Source organism: Pan paniscus, chromosome 14 (assembly GCF_029289425.2).
Source record: "Pan paniscus chromosome 14, NHGRI_mPanPan1-v2.0_pri, whole genome shotgun sequence".
Taxonomy (NCBI): Eukaryota; Metazoa; Chordata; class Mammalia; order Primates; family Hominidae; genus Pan; species Pan paniscus.
Window position 1 is genome coordinate 115,130,461 of NC_073263.2, and position 23,820 is coordinate 115,154,280.

Consider the following 23,820-nt stretch of genomic DNA (forward strand, 5'->3'; position numbering starts at 1 on the left):
CTTAGCCAACTTAGGTTATTAAGAGAAATTATTAAGTGTCCTTATGTAGCAGCAAAATTCATTGTTTAATACATTTTAAAGAAATGCATAAAAAGCAGTAGATGTTTTAAAAATGCATGGGTTGTAAAGGGCCCCAAAATGAAACTTCAGATCGCAAAGGCAATGTATTCGAAAGTCTCACCGATGATTTGTGAGTCATTTTGGTGCTAACTGGTGGGAATGAAGGGAGATGCCTGTGGGGAGGTCCAGGGTCTTGCAGCTCTGCGGATGGGCGGCCGTCCGGGGAGGCCCAAGGTGTGGCGAGATCGGGGAGTTCTTCTTTCCTGATGTTGTTGTGACCCGAAAGTCTGTGTTTTCTTCACCTGAGGGTATCATGTATTTTCAAATGGGCCATCCACTCAGCTCCCCCAGCCGTGGGGTGGGGTGTGGGCGGCAAGCCACCCAGGTGCCGAGGCAAGAGACCGAGGACACGAGCTGTTCCAGTATAATAAAATATAAAACAAGAATGGTTATTCCAGATATAGATCTTAGATATGATTATATATGAATATCATTAATCATTAGTTGGTAGCAATTACTCTTTATTCCAATATTATAATAATCCTCGCTCTATAATCATAGCCTAGGAAAAACCAGGCCATACAGAGATAGGAGCTGAGGGGACATAGTGAAGTGTGACCGGAAGACAGGAGTGTGAGCCTTCTGTTATGCCCGGACAGGGCCACCAGAGGGCTCCTTGGTCTAGCGGTGACGCCAGCGTCTGGGAAGATGCCTGTTACCAGGTGGACCGTGGTCCAGCGGTAGCAAAAGGTGTCAAGGAACAACACCCGCTACTTAGCAGACCGGGAAAGCGGCATGGGGCGGGGTGGTCTCCCTTTCCCCGGGGGAGTTTAGAGAAGACTCTGCTCCTCCACCTCTTGTGGAGGGCCTGACATCAGTCAGGCTTGCCCGCAGTTATCTGGAGGCCTAACCGTCTCCCTGTGATGCTGTGCTTCAGTGGTCACACTCCTAGTCCACCTTCATGTTCCATCCTGTACACCTGGCTCTGCCTTCTAGATAGCAGTAGTAAATTAGTGAAAGTACTAAAAGTCTCTGATATGCAGAAATAATGGCGTAAGCTGTCTTTCTCTTTGTCTCCTCTCTCTCTCTGCCTCTGCTGCCAGGCAGGGAAGGGCCCCCTGTCCAGTGGACACGTGACCCACATGGCCTTACCTATGATTGGAGATGGCTCACTCTCCTTATCTTTCCCTTTTGTCTTGTATCCAATAAATATCAGTGCAGCCTGGCATTCGGGGCCACTACCGGTCTCCGCGACTTGGTGGTAGTGGTCCCCCAGGCCCAGCTGCCTTTTCTTTTATCTCTTTGTCTTGTGTCTTTACTTCTACACTCTCTCGTCTCCGCACACGGGAAGAAACCCACCGACCCTGTGGGGCCGGTCCCTACAGCGGGGCACTGCGAGCCCCTTGCTGCCTCTGTGTGGCCGCCCACCCTTCCAGTGTTGCCCTGACGCCCCTCCTGGGCTGTGCTGACCACCCAGGCCTCCCAACTTGTTTCCCAGGGTGCTTGCTACCACCTGGTTTACGGTTTCTCTGTTTAGTTCTCTCTGCCCGCTGATGCCAGTTTTTGAACTTTATCATTACTACTTCTGTTTATGTGTAAATGTTCCAGGACTTTTATCCACCGCCCTGTCCCTAGGACCTTTTGCATACCGCTGTTGGAAGACAGAGGCTTCACATCTCCTGCAGAGGGGTCTCCCACTTGCTTCACCAGTGTTCTGAGGGCACCTGCATGTTTAGAGCCGCAGCCTCTGTGGAAGGCACACTCCTTCCTAGGAACAAATGTGGTTCTCCTTCCTAAGGAAAAGTGGATTATCAGATTTCCAAACTAGTTTTGCAGCCTTATAGAGAAATGTTGGGATAAAAATTCTAGTTTTAAAATTCTGTTCCATAATTGTCACAGAATCACAGACTTTTCCAGGCCATGGTCCCCACCAGCACGCTCCATAGCAGACATCGCCGAGGGGCTGGAGCGGTGGATGATCTGCCTGGGTCACCTGGGTGGCGTCAGCGCGGCCCTGCGGCCCTCCCCTTACGGGTTTACATTAGGAATCAAGCTTCATGGAGGTGTTGCTCTTGAGCCCTGGATTTGAGACAGTACACGTGGGGAAAGCTAAGCATCTCTAATTGCAAAAAGCACCGTCTTGCATTTAGAATGGTCGCTTGTAGCCTTAACTTAGAAAAGGAGTCTCGCCCTTGACCTGGTGTCCTTGTGTTGCAGGCGTGGTGTCCCTCGTGGCCGTTCACCCCTCCACCGTCAACCCGCTCGGGAAGCAGCTCTTGCCAAAAACCTTTGGACAGTCCAATGTCAACATTGCCCAGCAAGTGGTAAGCCTCCCGCAGGAGCGGACAGTCGGGATCTCGGTGTGGGGTCGGGATCGGATGAGCCGTGTGGTTGGGGATGTTCCCAGGCGTGCCTGGATTTGGGCTCCGGTTGCAGCATGGGGCCTTTCCCTCATCAGGGAGCCCGTGGCCAGTGCTAGATTTTCCATAGCCCTCTGCAGCTGCCCACGTGTTGTTGTGGGAGAGGTGATGGCGCCCACAGCACTCCTGTGTGCCCCAGCCCATGCCATCCTTCCAGTAACTGGAGGGTGGTGGGTGGGGCCGCGGCCCCAACCAGAGGCAGCTTCCTCTTAGTGTCAGAGCTCAAAGCTCTTCATCTAACAAGGGCTTCTTACGTGATGTGGCCGAGCGTTGGCTGTGGCCCTCCTGGAGACATCAGGCTGGGAAGCCAGAGAGGGATAGGGCCCTGGCCGTGGCTGTGCGTTGGCCCCGGGGCAGTGACAGGGCAGATGCTGCTCCCTTGGCCACGCACAGGAGAGGGGCACGTGGGCATTGGGAAGTGGCGTATCCCCCCTCCCCAGGCTGATGCTGGCCAACTGATGCTGCTTCTCATAATGCTGTTTCCTGTCTCGTGTCCGCCCTCTGCGTCCTTGCCGGTGGCAGCCTACTGGAGACAGGGAGCCCACACAGAATCCTGACCTCACCAGAAATGGGGCCCCAGGCACTTGGTGGGCAGGTTTGGCTGTGACTGGAGCTGGTGGTGAGGGACACAGCCATCCCAAGGCTAGGCCGGGCTTCCAGTCCTTCCTCAGGGACTTGTTTATGGTGCCTGAGGGCTCCTTCCTGGTCCTGAGATGATGCTGTGGCCCCGCCTGGGCAGCTGCCCCAGCCCTGTTCCTGCCAACCCTGGGCTTTGGTGATGCAGCACCTCTCGCACCCCGGCCTCCTGGCCCACTCCACCCCCTCACCCTGCTCCGTCTGTGCTGTGGCCCAGTCCTCTTACAAGGATTGAACACCTCCGGGTGGGATGAGAACCTGTCCGTTCACTGTCACCAGGTGTCTCTCACATGTCCTCAGGTGTCTCTCACGTGTCCTCAGGTGTCTCTCAGGGTATCTCTCACATGTCCTCAGGTGTCTGTCACATGTCCTCAGGTGTCTCTCACGTGTCTCTCACATGTTCTCAGGTGTTTCTCAGGTGTCTCTCACATGTCCTCATGTGTCTCTCACATGTCCTCAGGTGTCTCTCACGTGTCCTCAGGTGTCTCTCAGGGTATCTCTCACATGTCCTCAGGTATCTCTCACATGTCCTCAGGTGTCTCTCACATGTCCTCATGTGTCTCTCACGTGTCTCTCACATGTCCTCAGGTGTTTCTCAGGTGTCTCTCACATGTCCTCATGTGTCTCTCACATGTCCTCAGGTGTCTCTCACGTGTCCTCAGGTGTCTCTCACATGTCCTCAGGTGTCTCTCACGTGTCCTCAGGTGTCTCTCACGTGTCCTCAGATGTCTGTCACGTGTCCTCAGGTATCTCTCACATGTCCTCAGGTGTTTCTCACGTGTCTCTCACATGTCCTCAGGTGTCTCTCACATGTCCTCAGGTGTCTCTCACATGTCCTCAGGTGTCTCTCACGTGTCTCTCACATGTCCTCAGGTGTTTCTCACGTGTCTCTCACATGTCCTCAGGTGTCTCTCACATGTCCTCAGGTGTCTCTCACGTGTCCTCAGGTGTCTCTCAGGGTATCTCTCACATGTCCTCAGGTATCTCTCACATGTCCTCAGGTATCTCTCACATGTCCTCAGGTGTCTCTCACGTGTCCTCATGTGTCTCTCACATGTCCTCAGGTGTCTCTCACGTGTCCTCAGGTGTCTCTCAGGGTATCTCTCACATGTCCTCAGGTATCTCTCACATGTCCTCAGGTATCTCTCACATGTCCTCAGGTGTCTCTCACGTGTCCTCATGTGTCTCTCACATGTCCTCAGGTATCTCTCACATGTCCTCAGGTGTTTCTCAGGTGTCTCTCACGTGTCCTCAGGTGTCTCTCACGTGTCCCCAGGTGTCTCTCATGGATCCCCAGGCATCCTCAGGTGTCCCTGGCCCTGTGGAGAGCTCTCTGTACTGAGCTGTTTTTTGTTGTCTAGGGCATCTCCCTTTGGTCTAATCATGTTTTCTTCAGAGAACATGACCACATACCAGGGATATTTTGGTCATTTTTGCACTTTAGTCTTTATTTTATATGCATTCCTGCTATTTCCCTTTATTTAAATACGCTTGAAATTCTCCGGATTCTTTAACAGATGTTAGGATATGAGTTTTAAGAGAGAGTGGCTTGTGGGTCACAGCCTTGAGGATCTGAGCAGGACTGCCTTCCCTGCGCTCCCTTCCCCGCGTCCCACTTCCCTGCACCCCGCTTCCCCGCACCCCCTCTCCCCATGTGTGCTCCCACACAGCTGTCCTGAGTGAGCGGTTCCAGATCCCAGGCAGCTTTTGTGGCCCCCTTTCCTGCCAGTGGAAGGTGACAAAAAACTTGCTCTGCAGAAGTTTTGTGGCCATTGAAAGTAGCGGTTTGTGGAAGCCCTACCACGTCATACGGCTTTTCAACCACGTTGCACAGCAGATCACGGCTTTTCAGTAAATGCCATTTTGATAAAAGCTAAAAATTCACTTTTTGTTTTGCTTGATAATTAGATTATAGGTTTGGTTATAAGTTGACTGGGAATTCTAAGTGTGATTTTATAGGTGCTGTGTGTCATAGCAGAGTTTGTCTGGGTGAATAATTGTAGCACCACTTCCGTCTTTACTGCCGGTGTGAATACACTGGGGGAAAACGAATGAGAAGATTATCTTATCGATGTGCTTTAAACTTCGTCACTGAAAGTCAAGTTCCTGATTTAAATTCAGCTGTTCGGGTGGAGCTTGTCATTGCTGTTTTGTGCTTTGCAAAATCCCAGTGATGGGAATTAAAGCTGACAAAGGGCAAATGTTTCTTAAACCTTTTTGTATACCAGAGGTTTACAAAAAACTGGACTGGCTCATTCTGACGCGAGGGGTGGGGCTCAGTCCGGGCATGTGAGTGAAAGCGGTGGGGAGGTCCTTAGGTCTCTGACCTTCAGCAGTCAGCAGGCGCAGGGCTTGTCAAGGTCAGGGTCTTTTGAGGTGCAGATGCTTGTGAAGCCTGTGGTGCCGCAGAGCTCAGCACGTGCACAGGAACGTGTGCAGGACAGAAGACAGATGTGCTCAGCCGGCAGGAGCAGCGGCCTGTGTGAGCCCCTGGAGAGAAGCAGCCCCCACCCAGGCCTGTGTCCCAGAAGTCGGCATCTGTGGTCGCAGTGGCCTTACTTTGCAGCTGCACCACTGGCCCTGTCTCTCTGGACACTGCAGTTAACCTTGGTCCGTCTCTAGGATTCTGTGTCTGAGTGGGGTCACACTACACGGAGACATCGTAATCTCAGTTTTTAGAGTGTGTGATATTAAGGTGCAAAAAGTGTGCACTTAGGGCAGAAGGGATGCCTTAAATCAGGAGTCCCCAACCCCTGGGCCTGTTAGGAAGCCGGCCGCACAGCAGGAGGTGACCGCCTGAGCCCTGCCTCCTGTCAGATCCCAGCATTAGGTTCTCAGGAGCGCAAACCCCACTGTGAACGGCACATGCAGGATCTAGGCGGCACTCCGTATGAGAATCGAATGCCTGATGATCTGAGGTGGGACAGTTTCTTCCCGAAACTACCCCTGACCCCGGTCAGTGGAAAAATTGTCTTCCACAAAACTGGTCCCTGATACCAAAAAGGTTGGGGGATCGCTGCTTTAAACACCAAGGCTCACTGTGCAGCCAGTGAGGAGGGGAGCTCCTGGGGGAGAAGGGTTGGTCTCGGGCAAGGTGGACCTCCGGCAGGTCCTCTACCGTGGGATGCTTCCACCTGCAGCTCTGTTTTCTAACGACTGCTGGCGTGGAAGCTGCAAAAGCTTTAGAGTCAAAGGACTGTGTCTGGAGCCGTGTAAAGACTGTCTGGAGCCGTGTAAAGACTGTCTGGAGCCGTGTAAAGACTGTCTGGAGCCGTGTAAAGACTGTCTGGAGCCGTGTAAAGACTGTGTCTGGAGCCGTGTAAAGACTGTCTGGAGCCGTGTAAAGACTGTCTGGAGCCGTGTAAAGACTGTGTCTGGAGCCGTGTAAAGACTGTGTCTGGAGCCGTGTAAAGACTGTCTGGAGCCGTGTAAAGACTGTGTCTGGAGCCGTGTAAAGACTGTCTGGAGCCGTGTAAAGACTGTGTCTGGAGCCGTGTAAAGACTGTGTCTGGAGCCGTGTAAAGACTGTGTCTGGAGCCGTGTAAAGACTGTGTCTGGAGCCGTGTAAAGACTGTCTGGAGCCGTGTAAAGACTGTGTCTGGAGCCGTGTAAAGACTGTCTGGAGCCTTGTAAAGACTGTGTCTGGAGCCGTGTAAAGACTGTCTGGAGCCGTGTAAAGACTGTGTCTGGAGCCGTGTAAAGACTGTCTGGAGCCGTGTAAAGACTGTGTCTGGAGCCGTGTAAAGACTGTCTGGAGCCGTGTAAAGACTGTGTCTGGAGCCGTGTAAGACTGTGTCTGGAGCCGTGTAAAGACTGTCTGGAGCCGTGTAAAGACTGTGTCTGGAGCCGTGTAAAGACTGTGTCTGGAGCCGTGTAAAGACTGTGTCTGGAAACGTGTAAAGACTGTGTCTGGAGCCGTGTAAGACTGTGTCTGGAGCCGTGTAAAGACTGTCTGGAGCCGTGTAAAGACTGTCTGGAGCCGTGTAAAGACTGTCTGGAGCCGTGTAAAGACTGTGTCTGGAGCCGTGTAAAGACTGTCTGGAGCCGTGTAAAGACTGTCTGGAGCCGTGTAAAGACTGTGTCTGGAGCCGTGTAAAGACTGTGTCTGGAGCCGTGTAAAGACTGTCTGGAGCCGTGTAAAGACTGTGTCTGGAGCCGTGTAAAGACTGTCTGGAGCCGTGTAAAGACTGTGTCTGGAGCCGTGTAAAGACTGTGTCTGGAAACGTGTAAAGACTGTGTCTGGAGCCGTGTAAGACTGTGTCTGGAGCCGTGTAAAGACTGTCTGGAGCCGTGTAAAGACTGTCTGGAGCCGTGTAAAGACTGTCTGGAGCCGTGTAAAGACTGTGTCTGGAGCCGTGTAAAGACTGTCTGGAGCCGTGTAAAGACTGTCTGGAGCCGTGTAAAGACTGTGTCTGGAGCCGTGTAAAGACTGTGTCTGGAGCCGTGTAAAGACTGTCTGGAGCCGTGTAAAGACTGTGTCTGGAGCCGTGTAAAGACTGTCTGGAGCCGTGTAAAGACTGTGTCTGGAGCCGTGTAAAGACTGTGTCTGGAGCCGTGTAAAGACTGTGTCTGGAGCCGTGTAAAGACTGTGTCTGGAGCCGTGTAAAGACTGTCTGGAGCCGTGTAAAGACTGTGTCTGGAGCCGTGTAAAGACTGTCTGGAGCCTTGTAAAGACTGTGTCTGGAGCCGTGTAAAGACTGTCTGGAGCCGTGTAAAGACTGTGTCTGGAGCCGTGTAAAGACTGTCTGGAGCCGTGTAAAGACTGTGTCTGGAGCCGTGTAAAGACTGTCTGGAGCCGTGTAAAGACTGTGTCTGGAGCCGTGTAAGACTGTGTCTGGAGCCGTGTAAAGACTGTCTGGAGCCGTGTAAAGACTGTGTCTGGAGCCGTGTAAAGACTGTGTCTGGAGCCGTGTAAAGACTGTGTCTGGAAACGTGTAAAGACTGTGTCTGGAGCCGTGTAAGACTGTGTCTGGAGCCGTGTAAAGACTGTGTCTGGAGCCGTGTAAGACTGTGTCTGGAGCCGTGTAAAGACTGTCTGGAGCCGTGTAAACACTGTGTCTGGAGCCGTGTAAAGACTGGAGCCGTGTAAACACTGTGTCTGGAGCCGTGTAAAGACTGTGTCTGGAGCCGTGTAAAGACTGTGTCTGGAGCCGTGTAAAGACTGTGTCTGGAAACGTGTAAAGACTGTGTCTGGAGCCGTGTAAGACTGTGTCTGGAGCCGTGTAAAGACTGTGTCTGGAGCCGTGTAAAGACTGTCTGGAGCCGTGTAAAGACTGTGTCTGGAGCCGTGTAAAGACTGTGTCTGGAGCCGTGTAAAGACTGTCTGGAGCCGTGTAAAGACTGTGTCTGGAGCCGTGTAAAGACTGTGTCTGGAGCCGTGTAAGACTGTGTCTGGAGCCGTGTAAAGACTGTGTCTGGAGCCGTGTAAAGACTGTGTCTGGAGCCGTGTAAAGACTGTGTCTGGAGCCGTGTAAGACTGTGTCTGGAGCCGTGTAAAGACTGTGTCTGGAGCCGTGTAAAGACTGTGTCTGGAGCTGTGTAAAGACTGTGTCTGAAGCCATGTCATTTACTTTCTCTGAAGCGCAGCTTGGATTCCAGCCGTGAGCACAGTAGGAAGGGAGACCCCTTATGACCTGTGGGGCCCGGGTCACCTCCCCTGCTCCCCAGCGAGAGGTGGGTGAGGGAGTCGTGAGGGCGGAGCCCATCCTCCAGAGAAGCCACTGTTAAATCTAAGGGGTGGGTGTCCCTGGCGCCTTTCAGCCCCTGCCTGCCTCCTGCTCCCAGAGGCTCCTGGATCTCCTGGAAAGCCCTGGTTGGAGTGGGACCCACAGCCTCCCAGCTTTGGGCAGTACCCCTCATTGTGCTGTGACCACTTCTCCCTTCCAGGGTCTCTGCCCACCACTCCAGCTAGCGTGGCCACTGCTTCCGATACCTCCTTTTTTTCCCTAGGGGCCCAGCTCTGAACTGTCCTTCCCGGCACTGTCCCATCCACCCTCTGGCACCTCATTGGTTCCTGTTTTCCCTGCGCTTCTGCCCAGACACGCCCTCCAGGGCTTCAGCGTGTTGCCGTGGCTCCTCTGGCTGTTGAGTGTGGCTCCTGGTGTAGGGAAGTGAGGCTGGGGGCCTGCTCCATGTCTGTTGAATGGGAGACTGGAAGGCGTCCTGTGGCACAGGCGGCCGGCCCGAGTTCACCGGCTTCCTGTGCACCAGGAAGGAAACGCACACACCTGTGCCAGGTCCGGGAGCAAAGCCTCTGTCTCGTTCCTGGGAGGGCTGGCTCCAGGCCGCCCCTGTGATGCTGACTCAGCTCACAGGGCTGGTGAGCAGCAGGTGATGGGTGAGGAGCAGGGACAGTGCTGCGGAGACACAGTGAGGGGAGCTGCCACGCAGGGCACGCAGAGGAAGGTGCAGGCACCCTTGCCCAGCACTGCATGGGCCTGATGCCGCGGGGCCTTCCGCAGGGAGCAGTTAAAGCAGGAGAGTAAGGAGAGCTTCCTGTAAGACCTGGCCTCCGTAACAACGCATTCCCAGTGCACTGGTGGCTCGTTCTCAGGGTGCCCCTGGGTGCTGAGTCCTGTCTTCCAGGAAAGGTTGTTGGTGAGCACCATTGAGCACCTGGTGTGTACCTGCCTCTGGCTTTCTCTTCTTCCCAACTTACAGTGGGTTTGACCTGTGATTTTGACTTTAAGATGGTCCAAAAGCAACATGCATTCAGTGGAAACTGCTTCCACTGCCCATACGATCGTCCTGTGTTTCATTTTGAGTGCGGTATTCAGTGGGTCTCCTGGGATACCCACACTTGACTAGAGTGGGCTTTGTGTGAGGTGCTTCTGCCCGACTGGGCTAACATGCGTGATCTGAGCACGTGTAAGGTAGGCTGGCTAAGCTGTGATGCGTGGTAGGAGAGGTGGATGACGTACGTTTCGACTTAGGGTATTTTCAGGTCATGCGGGTTTATCGGGATGTTCCTTGTAAGTTCCTCGTTGTAAGTCAGTTCCTCGTTGTAAGTCCACTCTTTGTGAGTCGGTTTGCTCCTGACTGGAGGACAGCAGCACGGTGACGGCATCTGTCTTGGGGCCAAGATCCAGTGCCTTGCGTGGTCCTGGGATTCCCGGGGAAGGGAGTGGACCCATGAGGTGGGTTAGAATCGTGCGTGGGATTCTCCAGCCCCCTGTACCTGTGCGTGTGGTATGCGCGGAGCCAGCCAGCACTGCCTGGCATGGAGCTGGCGGGTTCTCAGTCTGACATCAACTCCCGGAGAATGGCATCCGCTGAACTCAACGCAGGAAGCCGTGCGGGGCCAGCGCGCTCTCAGGCAACCCGGGTCTCAGGGTCCTTTTGTCAGCTGTTTCGATCTCCCACGTGGCCCAGTGCCCCAGCAGCACACACACACACACACACGTATTGAACAAAACAAGTTTCACAGGACATTTATCCACGCCCAGGAGATTTATCTTTTGTATGGCTTCATTTTGCAGAAAATTCACTTGTTTGATTTCGTGGCCTGCTAACGGGGTGATCCACAGAAGGCCGCACTCTGATGAGTCTCTGATCATCGGAGAGATGAGTGTCAATGAAAAGATCAGTCCTTGAAATGTTTTTCTTCTCCGGAGCTGACAGGTGATCTGGCCTAGGGATAATTGGAAAGTGTCCCCGTCAGCTGCTCCCAGGGCCACCGCAGGTGATGCATTTATCCCCGTAAGAAGGGGAACTGGGGGGGCCCAGCTTAGAGTAGCTCAGGGCATCGGCCACATGAAGCCCCCCCCCGCCAGCATACAGGTGTCCAGCTCCAATCCCTTTAACGGAAACTGCATGTCCATACAAGCAGTTTAATCGCTGAGGCACTTTGATTTGTGGTGAATTGAATGATTTAACATTTACTGAGAAATAGTGTTTCCAGTTTAGATAGAGTCGTGCCACAAGATCTTTGAAAAGTCAGAGTTGTATTTGCCTGTATGAGGGTGTCCAGGTATTCACACTCGAACATTCATTGTTGGAACTAAAGTGGTAAGACCTTGTCAGGAGTCAGATCAGCCAGCATGTCCCTGAAGGAAGAGACAGTTGTTGACACCTCAGGTGTGCTGTGGGGTGGGGCGGGTGGGTCAGTGTCCACACTGGCGTTGCCTCTGGTGGTTCCCCCCAGAGGGGCCCAGGTGTGTGAGCCCCGGGGGCGTGTGGAGCCCCTACCTTCCGCCCCCAGTGCTGGTCGCCCTCCCTCCTTGCCTGACGCCGTTGTGGGTGCAGGGGTTCCCCCAGACAGGGCCCCAGGGCACAGGGTTACCAGGTGATGGCTGTCACCCTGCTGGGCTGGAGGAGCAGCTGCTGTCACCCTGCCTGTGCTTTTGTCTTTTGAGAGCTGTTTTTGGTTTGTTTCAGGCCTCTTTTTAGTACCACGGAAGGATACAATTTCATCCTCATCCATATCACTAAAAGGAAGTAAAAGGGTGAAGGGAAAAATGGAAGCGTGCTCAAGTGCCCTGTGTGGAATTCTGTGCCGCCCCCTTCATTAAACTTGACCGTTAGCGCCTTGTGTGCGGTTTGGGGGTCACGCTCTGCCCTGTCCTGTTCTTGCTTGCTTGGGTTGTCCGAAGTTTCTTGTTGCTTTTGTCTAATTGGAGAAGATGCCTGTGACTGACAAGAGGAAGATGAGCCACATTCAGAACCGGTGTGGTGATGCCGTCACCGTGACAAAAGCGTCCACCGCTGGACGTTTTTCCTGCTCCGTCGTGGCTGCTCACTGTGGTTAAGGAAATTCAGCAGTGGCTGCAGATAGCGAACAGATGGTGGGCATGGCACCCTCGCCGTGTGGGAGGGGACTGACTGTCTGAATTGTCTTTTTCGACTGTAGGTAATTGGTACGCCTCAGAGACCGGCAGCGTCAAACACCCTGGTGGTAGGAAGCCCACACACCCCCAGCACTCACTTTGCCTCTCAGAACCAGCCTTCCGACTCCTCACCTTGGTCTGCCGGGTGAGCACTTCCCTCTGGACCCTTAGAGTTGTAGGACTGCTTGCGGTTCGCACCTCCACGTTCTCCTGGGCCACGTGTGTCACACAGTCGTGCGATGGGGCTCCCACGCGCGTTGATGTCAGCCTCCGAATCACACTCACCCATCATCGTGGCCTGCACAGGTGTGCAGCCGAGGCGCACTGCCTCGGTCATGGAGAAGTCGGGCTGGGCACCGCCCACCCCGCGTTGTGTCTGGTGTAGTAGGTGCTCTTTGAAGGGCTGGCAGCTCTTGGCCAAGACGGGGAGAAGCTGGCCTCGCACTCGCCACAGGACCTCGGAGACTTTTCCTCGTCTGTGCTGGGAGCATGTGGGATGGATTTCACCCACTGCCCCTGAATTCAGCCTCTACTGCCCCTGGGGTTACAGCCCCCGCGGGTGGTCCCACCAGAGCTGCTCCTTCCACTAAAGCAAGATCTGATGAGCTGTGTCTTTCCTTAAAAACACACACACGCAAAGCTGCAAAAGCCTGCCTGTGTTGGTGCCCAAAGCTTCACCAGCTAGGAACCTCAGGTGGCCTTTCCCGCCATGTGGGGACTGACCAGAGTGTACGGAGTTGGGCTTTCCCTCGACCTGAAGCACACTTAGTGCTTTGCACCTGTTGTCAAGCGGCTGTCACAGCCCAAGCTGTATGAAATTACAGCCTGCTGAAATTTGTCCTAAGAATTCCCAAATTTACACTGAAACGTCCCATAGTTCCTGATTCTGGCTGCCCTCTTTAGAAAAGTGGTGCTTGGGGCTCACGCCTGTAATCCTAGAGGCCAAGGCCAGCAGATCACGAGGTCAAGAGATTGAGACCATCCTGGCCAACGTGGTGCAACCCCGTCTCTACTAAAAATACAAAAAAATTAGCCAGATGTGGTGGCACGTGCCTGTAATCCCAGCTACTCGGGAGGCTGAGGCAGGAGAATCGCTTGAACCCAGGAGGTGGAGGTCGCAGTGAGCCGAGATGGCGCCACCGCACTCCAGCCCACGACAGAGCGAGACTCCGTCTCAAAAAAGAAAAAACAACAACAAAAAGAAAAGTGGTGCTTGGTGTACTGGCACGTCTCCCATATGCTGATTTGGGTCCTGGGGATGCCTCCCGTTTTCCCTGACACTTGGAAGGTTAGAGGTGCAGCCTGCTGGGGAGACACTCGCTTTCTGACCTGCAGGACCACTGGGCCTGGGGGCTGGGGCTAGGGGGTCCTGGCCTGCTCACGTGTTGGATCTGCTGCGCCCGTGGGACGTGGCCCCTTTTTGTGCAGCTCATTAGAGCTCTCAGGTAAAAGCATTCCTCGATTCAGGCTGAACCTCAGGAGGGCTGACAGTCGCTTCTCTTTTCCTTTGTATTTTGAAGGAAGCGCAACAGGAAAGGAGAGAAGAATGGCAAGGGCCTACGGCATTTCTCCATGAAGGTCTGCGAGAAGGTGCAGAGGAAAGGGACCACTTCCTACAACGAAGTGGCAGACGAGCTGGTTGCGGAGTTCAGTGCTGCCGACAACCACATCTTACCAAACGAGTCAGTAAGTGTGTGCCGGGGGCCGAGAGGCTGGGGTGGCGGAGCCCAGCAGTGTGGTACGTTTCGCTCTTTTAATATCGGGAACAGTTAAAACCATGCAGAAAATGCCAAGTACAGCATAAAAGAATTTTTACCAAACGAGTCAGTAAGTGTGTGCCGGGGCTGAGAGGCTGGGGTGGCGGAGCCCAGCGGTGTGGTACGTTTCGCTCTTTTAATATCGGGAACAGTTAAAACCATGCAGAAAATGCCAAGTACAGCATAAAAGAATTTTTACCAAACGAGTCAGTAAGTGTGTGCCGGGGCTGAGAGGCTGGGGTGGCGGAGCCCAGCGGTGTGGTACGTTTCGCTCTTTTAATATCGGGAACAGTTAAAACCATGCAGAAAATGCCAAGTACAGCATAAAAGAATTTTTACCAAACGAGTCAGTAAGTGTGTGCCGGGGGCCGAGAGGCTGGGGTGGCGGAGCCCAGCGGTGTGGTACGTTTCGCCCTTTTAATATTGGAAACAGTTAAAACCATACAGAAAATGCCAAGTACAGCATAAAAGAATTTTTACCAAACGAGTCAGTAAGTGTGTGCCGGGGCCGAGAGGCTGGGGTGGCGGAGCCCAGCGGTGTGGTACGTTTCGCCCTTTTAATATCAGAAACAGTTAAAACCATGCAGAAAATGCCAAGTACAGCATAAAAGAATTTTTCCCGATCCATTTGCTGGCATGATGCTTTGTCAACTCCAGTGAGTGAGCACGTGGGCTGGCTCTGCACGTCTAGCGGCCCAGAAATGCACAAATGCCCACCTCACCAGCTGGGCTCGACACCCGAGAGCCCCCAGCTCCCCTTCTGGAACACACTCAGGCTTCGCACAGCCCCGTCTTGCCCTGCGTCATCTGTGGGGTGGGAGCGCTCCCTGAGGACGTGTTGGGGTGACAGCTCCGTGAGCGGGGTGCCCCTTTGAGCCGGTGCCCGTGGCCTACAGTTTAAGATGGGATCCACAGGCCTTTTTGGATCATTTGGAAACTCCACTCCCTGTCATCCCCAGGCTTATGACCAGAAAAACATAAGACGGCGCGTCTACGATGCCTTAAACGTGCTAATGGCCATGAACATCATCTCTAAGGAGAAGAAGGAGATCAAGTGGATTGGTCTGCCCACCAACTCGGCTCAGGAATGTCAGAACTTAGAGGTGCCCCTTCAGCCTTCCTTCAACCTTGATTTCCCTTCAAGTCCGTGTAGATGTTTTAGTCGTCGGTCACTCAGAAGGGTCTGGGCTCCGTGCCCTTATGCTCTCTGTGTCCGGCTGGCAGACGGTCATGCAGACGTCTCCCTGCGTTTCTCAGTCTTGGCTGTCAGGGGAGGGAGCATGGTTGGCCCAGACCCACTAGAGTCTGTTAAACTCTAGTGTAGGTTAATTCTGAATCCTAGTTTGTGGGATTTTTGTTTTCTTTTTAGATACCATAGTTAAATCCAAGAAATGAGAGGAGAGGGGAGAAGGTATAGTTTAGAAATGGAAAAAAAACTCACCTATATCTTGTAGCACCTGCTATGTCTAGATTTGTCCATATCCCTTCGATTACATTCTGAGTAAACATAGGTAACACTGTGAGGATGTGAGGATGTGGGCTTTAAAAAACGCTCTGTGGAACAATTGTGATGATTCTTCACATGGGTGGTTTGTTTTTGAAGGTGGAAAGACAGAGGAGACTTGAAAGAATAAAACAGAAACAGTCTCAACTTCAAGAACTTATTCTACAGGTAAGAGAATACGTATCTGTGGAGGCAGGGTAATTTTTATTTTACTAATTTAGTTTTATAACGGCAACATACTGCCTTGGGTTACACTCCTGCATGGCAAATCAAATGACTGCTCTAAGATTCTGAGTGTGAGTTCATCTCATAGGTGTTGAACGTGGGCCTTATTCCCAGAGCGAGGTTGTGCACGTGCGTGTGCATGCATGTGTGTGTGCGTGCATGCATGCATGTGTGCGTGTGTGCATGTGCCTGTGTGCGTGTGTGCATGTGTGCGTGCGTGTGCCTGTGTGCGTGTGTGCATGTGTGCATACATGTGTATGTGTGTATCTCTCGTCAAAGCATCTAAACAGGCAAAAGACAGATGGAGGGATGACTTCATGCAAAAGCAACATTTGAAAAATCTCCTCAGAGGTGCTTAACCCAAGGCCCAGGTGCCAGGCAAGGCCTGTAAAACTGTGGTGGACGCAGTGCACCTGGGTCTTGACAGTGCTGATCAGGGCCCTGGAGCTGGCCTTCCCCACCTCCCATTGAGTGCTGAGGGTGGGCGGCACCACTGGGGGCCCCGTGTCTGGTGTGGAGGGGGTTGTGTGCAAGGTGCTCACTGCAGAGCTGGCTGCTGCCCTGACCGAGGTGTGCTCGAGCCCTCCCAGAGGGGACGGTGTGGCAGCCGTGGTGATGGAGGCTCGTGGGCAGGAGCTCCTCAGGACCCACAGAGTCTGTCAGGAGGGACAGTCCTGGTTGCCAGTGCCTTAGGACCTGCCAGGTGGGGATAGACCCAGGGTGGCCGGGAGAGGAAGGGAATCTCCTGGCTCTACATTAATAGCAAAGAAGGTCTCTCCAAGTGGAACACTTGGTTTGGGGCCCTGAGGCCCTGGCCCTGGATTCAGCCTTGCAGGGCCCATTCCCCCAGAGGAGCACCCCTGCAGCACATGGGCCCTTCTGCGTTCCACTTTCCAGGGTGGGCAAAGTCCACGGCACGGCACCCCCTCCAAGGCCATCACCCTGTAGGTGCCATGGTGGTAGGTGGTCTTAGAGGGGTGAAGGACAGCAAGGAATCGACTTCCAAAATTGGTGTTTTGTTGAGCGCCGTTGCCGTGGCGGACGTTTTTATCACGGGCACGGATGGCTGTGTGGTGTGAGCGCCGTTGCCGTGGAGGACACTTTTATCAGGGCACGGATGGCTGTGCGCCCGCTTTCCCTTAGTTCTCCCCTCAGGATCCTGTTTCCTGAGCGCTTTTCTCCCTGGGCTGCAGAGGTCAGCACCCAGCGGCCGGCGCTGGCCTTTCAGATGTCCAGGCCAACTCCTCACTGTCACGTGGACGCAGGGAGGGCTGTGAGGACCCCTCGAGCACAGGGGCTGCGTTCTTGTGCCGCCACGGGCCACCTGGCTCCTTTTATTTTTTTTAGCAAATTGCCTTCAAGAACCTGGTGCAGAGAAACCGGCATGCGGAGCAGCAGGCCAGCCGGCCACCGCCACCCAACTCAGTCATCCACCTGCCCTTCATCATCGTCAACACCAGCAAGAAGACGGTCATCGACTGCAGCATCTCCAATGACAAGTAGGTTGTGGGCGGGGAGCTGTTCCCTGGTCACGCATCTCTTTTTTAGGGAGCCAACCCTGTTGGTATTGTCACTAGGACAAGTTTTAAATGTTGTACAAATAGCAAATGTTGCACAAATTGCTGTCCATTGGGGGGTGGTGGGAGGCTGCCACCATGTGGCAGATGGAAGGTCTCTGTTCCAGGAGCGTGTGCCTTAGGGCATGTCCTCCTGGGGAGAATAGGCCTCGATTTGCCTCTCATCTCATTTACTTCGGAGTTTATAAATTCTGTGAGGAGACACTGATGACTGGGAACCGGGAGGCTGTGTGTGGCGGTCAGCGGGTCAGCCGTCCTGGCTCCACCCCAGTGTGTACCATCTCCGCTGGGAGACCCTGTCTTTCTGACTGTGCCTTTCCCCTTCAGATTTGAGTATCTGTTTAATTTTGACAACACATTTGAAATCCACGATGACATAGAAGTCCTGAAGCGGATGGGCATGGCTTGCGGGCTGGAGTCGGGGAGCTGCTCTGCCGAAGACCTTAAAATGGCCAGAAGTCTGGTCCCCAAGGCTCTGGAGCCGTACGTGACAGGTCAGCAATGCCCAGACAACCTGGCGTGGCTGTGTGAGGAATGGCCCCCAGCCTCGGACGGTGCCCTCCCCTCCCGGCTCGGCTGTGTGAGGAGTGGCCCCCAGCCTCGGACGGCACCCTCCCCTCCCGGCTCGGGATGTGTCTTGCTGAGATCAGGCCCACGTGTGTAGGGCCAGGAGCAAAGACAAAGGGGCTGTGAGGGGGATGAGGGCAGGGGTGTGGCTGGGGTGGGGTCCAGCCAGTGCCATGACCCACTGGATATGGGGGCCTTGAGTCCACAGGTGGCTCGTGTGGATTTCCTATGTGGTTTGTGTGAGGAGGTGCTAAGTCAGGATTTTACCCTCCAAGTAGGCCCAGAAGTAGAAGTTGAGATTCTTTGAGAAGTGCAGTTGGATTGCTGATCCCACCCACTGATGGTAGCTGATTGGTCACTAGGGCAAAGTCACTAAGAAAAAGCATTTCAGAGTCATTGGCGTCCTGCTCCGGAGGGCCGGGAGCACAGGAGCTTTTGTTGAAGGAGCTTTTTTTCTGTTCTGGTGAATTCTTTCCTTGGGGGCCATAGGGTCCCAGCCACTGACAGCAGGATGGCTTTAAGGTGAGAAATTGTGAAGGTGTCATATCTGCTGATCCTTCTCTTGTTAGCCTAAACTTGGGGTGTAGATTTATTCCCTGAGAGGGTCAGAGATTTCTCCCTGAGCTCTTAGACTGCCCCAGATCTTGTGAAAATCTGGCTGGTCCATGTTGTCAGGTGACAGTGGGCTCTGGCCGCCCACGTGGGCTGGGCCCTGACCCCGGCCTCTGTCCCGTGCTTCATGGAGCTGCCAGGATGGGCTGTGGGAAGAGGGTTTCAGCTCGACACTTTGATTCGGTTCCGTTTCACGATGGGTATGATACTGAGGCAGCAGCACACGTGTGCCATTTGTAAGTCAGTGTGTGCAGGTATTTATTGCAAGGCTGTTCTTGCCTTTTTAGAGAAGACAGGCTTATGTGACTGCACAGCGGGATGTCCTGCTCCGTGGCGCAGTGTGGAAAATACTGGACAAGCGAAGGATATCCGGAAGCTTCTACAGCCGTCTGTCCTGTGGAACTGCGCGTCATTTTGTTGGTTGCCTGTGCGTCTTGTGTTGTTTCTGTTTCATGACCATTCGCTTATTTTCTTTCCCTTTTCAGAAATGGCTCAGGGAACTGTTGGAGGCGTGTTCATCACGACGGCAGGTTCCACGTCTAACGGCACAAGGTTCTCTGCCAGGTGACAGTCGTTGAGGGTGTGGGAGAGGCGTCATCTGGGCCTCCCCCGGGGTCCAGGGGCCAAGGCAGGGCAGCCGTCTCAGGTGTGGCCATCAGGTCTGTGGCTGCTCTGACGTGGCTTGTCTGTCCAGGCAGTGGGGCCCCGCTGGCTTTCCCTGTGTGGAGAGCTGCTTTTCTTAGTTGCTTTCTGCTCACTAAAAACTGAAAGTAATACATGGTGGTTTTTTTTCAAAGTATCACCTAATAAGTAAAGTAGGAATGAAAACCACCCAAATCCTCCTGTCCCCGGCAGCCCAAGTAATAGCAAGTATTTCCAGGTTTTTTCTCCCATTTTTCAGAACGCGTCTGCGGTCACAGCGCACGTATTTTTCAGAACGCGTCTGCGGTCTGGGCGCACGTAGTTTTCAGAACGTGTCTGCGATCACAGCACGCATTTTTCGGAACGCGTCTGCGGTCATGGTGCATGTGTTTTTCAGAATGCATCTATGGTCATAGCGCATGTATTTTTCAGAACATGTCTGCCATCACGGCGCATGTATTTTTCAGAACGCGTCTGTGATCACGGCGCACGTGTTTTTCAGAACGCGTCTGCGGTCTCGGCGCACGTGCTGCGATCACAGTGCATGTATTTTTGCGAACGTGTCTGTGATTATGGTACACGTATTTTTCAGAACGCGTCTGCAGTCACAGCGCACGTATTTTTCAGAACGCGTCTGTGGTCACAGCACACATATTTTGTTCCGTGCATTTTTCAGCTTACATTTTATTGTATGAATATATATTGTTTCTATGCTATTAAAGGGCCTTTATTTAAATAAATTTGTATTTAATCTTTGACCTGCAATCCCACAGAGTAGAATGGTGTCCCTAGGTATTGATCTTAGTGCTTCAAAGATAAATATAACTTTTATGGTAAATATTAACAAAACAATGATTTTATTAACTTTTATATTGCATTGTGATACAATATATAGTATTACTTTATATTAATCTTAAGTGTTAATAAAATCTTTAATTAGAAATACAAGAACTCAGTAACCTATGGGTCCGGGTAACAGGGCTCGACATAGTGAGTTTCAGTGTGCTTGAGCCTGCGTTGGGATGTGCTGTGGCCATGAGATGTAACAGGTGTGTCGGGCACGTGTAGCTTCCTGGCCAGCTCTGGAAGTGCAAAGCCAGCCTTGGCCTTCTCACCTGTAAGGTGAGACTGGTGATTGATGAGTTACTGATCTGTGGCAAGGATCAGTGAGGTGGTGATGGAAGAAAGGACTTTGGTGACAAGCTTTTGACAGAGGCCGGTTCTCCTTCTGTTGTAGCTGTGTGTGAACGTGTGGCGGTCAGTCTGTAAACATGTTTAATGCTGCTTCTTCCATGAGGTGGGATGTGGGTATTTTTAGGACTTTTATCATCACATAATCCTTTTTATGGATGTGATTCTTCAGACTTGTCAGTTTTTCATAACAATGGAAACAAAGCTGTTACCATTTCTTACGAAATACCGATTTTCATAGTGGCATGATGAGACATTTTATACAAGTACCGCATGAAAGGACATCTAGGTAGTTCCCAGTTAGAATAAAAACTGCAGTGAGCAGCTTTACGGCTGAATTTCTCACCATTTCTGACTTGTTTCCAAGATACAGAATTACTTCATCAAAAGGCACATTGACACATTTTTATTGTAGTGTTAATAAATACCGTTAAAATGTATTAAAATATGTACATATGGTTTTATGTTAATTGAAAACATCTTTAAATGTTAGGAACGTAGTGAGCTCTGGTTGGTGGTAGGTTTTTGTGGTGCTGCCAGCCCTCTGGGTTCTCAGTCCCCGCTGCCAGATTCGACCCACGCTCTGGACTCCATCCTGTCCTGCCCCAGGCTCTCTTTCTTCCTGTTGCTGGTTATGAGGGGAAGTCCCGGAGGGAGGGATCTAATGGTTTTACAGTTTGTTCCCTCTGGGGCGCTGCTCCTGATGGAATGATGAGTGAGGGAGAGGCAGCGTGTGGCTCTGCTCAGCCTCCTGTTTCTGTCGTTATGGGTTCCAGGAGACAGGGCCAGAAGAGAACCAGACAGAGATGGAGTAAGTGCCAGAGCGCTGGCGTGCTGTAGTGCAGACACTCAACCTCCCCGTTCTGTTTGTGTGACTGACAAAACCCACACCTGTGGGGCACAGCCTGTCATTTGGCCACAAGCCCTGAGGCGGGAGGAGGCTGAGTGGGCCGCCTGCACTGACCGCGCCATCTGCCTCCTGCCTTGCAGTGACCTGACCAACGGTGCAGATGGGATGCTGGCCACAAGCTCCAATGGGTCTCAGTACAGCGGCTCCAGGGTGGAGACTCCGGTGTCCTACGTCGGGGAGGATGACGAGGAGGACGACGACTTCAACGAGAATGACGAGGACGACTGACGCCCCCCCCACTTCAGACTCGGCTTCAGGAAAACCTTCAGCGAAAAGAAACTTCTTTTTTAATGTGGGTTTTCTGTTTCCTTTTGGCCTACTCCCAAGAAGATATTGGTAAGCTATTGAATTTAGATACGCACCTCTGATAAGCAAGGATTGTTTCCCGTAGGATTAGGACGTGCTGTGGATGTGTGTTTTGATACCAGTGTGCTGATGCAGAGCGTTTATTTACTGGTTAGGATTTTGTGTTTTCATTTGCTATTTTTCTTTAAGTGCAGAGTTCATTTTTGCCCCTGAAAAGTTTTTGCTGAGTTTGCTGAAGAAATTGTATTTCAACCACATCCATGAAAATAAAACACCTCCTGTTGTGGATGGTGAGCCCCTGATGCCGCTTATTTGCCGTGAGTTTGGACGGCGCCCCTGCTGGCGGATAGCGAGACTCTGTGGAGTTTGTTCAGTGGTACGGTGTCCAAGCAAACAGCAGAATGCAGCTTTCTAAACAGCCCCAAGCAAACAGCAGAATTCGACTTTTTAAACAATAAACACCATCAACCTTATTGACTTTATTGTCCCTTAAATTATATTGACTGTTGTGATTCCATCAAGTTTGTACACTCTTTTCTCTCCCTGTTTTGCAGCAACAAATTGCGAAGTGCTTTTGTTTGTTTGTTTTCGTTTGGTTAAAGCTTATTGCCATGCTGGTGCGGCTATGGAGACTGTCTGGAAGGCTTGGAATGGTTTATTGCTTATGGTAAAATTTGCCTGATTTCTTACAGGCAGCGTTTGGAAACCTTTTATTATATAGTTGTTTACATACTTATAAGTCTATCATTTAAAGACATGTACTGAAACAAATGTATTTGTTTCATAAGCATCTTCCTGTAATCTATTATAAAATTGAAATTAAATATAGAGAATGTTTTAACAATTTTTTAACTCAAAATTTGTCAATCATTTTTAATAGTTCTTTTTTTATAAAAAGAAAAAGGAATTTAAGGACAGGCAGTAGTCTCTTTTAAAATTTATTCACAAAACCCATTAACTGCACAGTTGCTATTAGCTGCCTGTTCTAAAACGATAGTCTTTTTATTGAAACACAAATAAACTTTTCTGTAATATTTTATGGTATATAAAGAGACTTTAATTGTTTGACTTGTTTAACTTGGCACTGTTAGTTTTTATTAATAAAACGCGCATGGGCATTTTAAACAAGCTGTGTTTCTCTAATTCAGGATTATTATCTAGAAATTTGTCTGTCTTGTTGGTTTTACTTTATACTTGAGTGAGAAAGTAGGTTGTTAGGCCCAGACGCGGTGGGCCCGGGTAGTCCCTGTGGGTGCAAACCCCACCACCACATGTTGTCTGAGGCACATCCTCCAGGAGCCCACCCTGAAAAGGTGGAAGGTGGCCAAGGGTGGAGGTCTTGGTGGACACAGGGCAAAGAGGCACCTTCCTTTTTGGTGCCTGTGGTGCAGAGAAAGATAAGCCAAGTTCCTTGGCCTTTTTTCACAATGAAAATTGAGACAAAATTTAAAAGTTTGACTTTGAGAACAAGAATAAGATTGAGAGGATTCTGGGAAGATGGTGGAATAGGGAGCACCAGGAATCTGGCTGCCCAGGTAGATGTCTACCTCACGGGCAGGATCTGCCTGATGCAGCTGTTCTGTAACTACGGAATCTACTGAAGGCTTAAAGCTTTCAAGGGAGGCTTGGTCAGCACATTGCAGTTAATTTTGGTCCATTTCAGCTTTCTACCCCGACCTCTGTTCCTTCATTTTTCTCTTTCCCCTTTTGGGAGCCAGACATTGAAGACTAGGACGTATAAAAACAACTGTGTTGTATATATGGGGCTGCCCAGGGAGAGGCTCAGAAAAGACCCGAGAAGACCTTACGTTTACACCTCAGGCTGAACCATGGCACAGGTACAGCCTAGAGCTGTCAAAAAAGCAATAAACACAGCAATAACAAAAATGGCAAATCCCGGGGAACAGGAGACTTCTTTTCAGAGTTGTACCACAGTAATAGATTCAGATGTCCAGTTTTCAACAAACAGTGACAAGGCATACCAAGAAATAGCAAAGTATGGCCCATTCAAAGGGAAAAAAATAAAAACAAACTGTCCTTGAAAAGGATCTGTTGGCAGGTACACTAGACAAATACTTTTAAATAACTGTTAAAGATGCTCACGGAAGCCAAAGAACATGTGCAGAAAGTCAAGAGAATGAAAATAGAACCAAATGCAAGGATCGTAATGAGGCAGACAACCTGAAAAACCAACAAGAAATTCTGTAGCTGAAAAGTACAGTAACTGAAATGAAAAATTCATCAGAGTGATTCAAAGGCAGAAGTAGCAAATTTGAAGACAGGACAGTGGAAATAACTGAGTCTGAGGAGCAAAAAGAGAAAAGATTGAAGTGAACAGAGCCTGTGGGGCCTGCAGGACACCATCAGGCTGACCAGTGCACATGTTGTGGGGTCTATGAAGGAGAAGAGAAAGAAAGGGGCAGAGAGAATATTTGAAGATAATAATGGCTGAAAACGCACCAAGTTTAATAAAAGATGTGAATATAAACATCCAAGATGCACCATGAACTCCAAGGAAGATAAACTCAGAGATCCACACCGAGACACATTATAATTAAGCTTTCAAAAGACAGAGAAGACCTTGAAAG

At 51.5% G+C, this 23,820-nt stretch overlaps 1 protein-coding gene across 16 annotated transcripts in view; it reads left to right on the forward strand.

Annotated features, from left to right (window-relative positions):
* The window catches only part of TFDP1 (transcription factor Dp-1), a 60,068-nt gene extending 37,708 nt beyond the window's left edge, over positions 1–22,360 (forward strand). For 6 of the 16 annotated variants that reach the window (XM_034937072.3, XM_034937071.3, XM_034937073.3 and 3 more), the window contains 9 exons: positions 2,278–2,384; positions 11,965–12,086; positions 13,462–13,627; positions 14,658–14,801; positions 15,302–15,370; positions 16,775–16,926; positions 17,332–17,498; positions 18,669–18,747; positions 21,007–22,360. In XM_034937072.3, coding sequence (XP_034792963.1) covers positions 2,278–2,384; positions 11,965–12,086; positions 13,462–13,627; positions 14,658–14,801; positions 15,302–15,370; positions 16,775–16,926; positions 17,332–17,498; positions 18,669–18,747; positions 21,007–21,154 — 1,154 coding nt within the window. In that variant the 3' untranslated portion in view covers positions 21,155–22,360. The remainder of the gene's footprint in view (positions 1–2,277; positions 2,385–11,964; positions 12,087–13,461; positions 13,628–14,657; positions 14,802–15,301; positions 15,371–16,774; positions 16,927–17,331; positions 17,499–18,668; positions 18,748–21,006) is intronic. The other 10 variants (XM_055097055.2, XM_055097058.2, XM_055097057.2 and 7 more) reach the window with 2 other exon arrangements.
* The last annotated feature ends 1,460 nt before the right edge of the window (positions 22,361–23,820 follow it).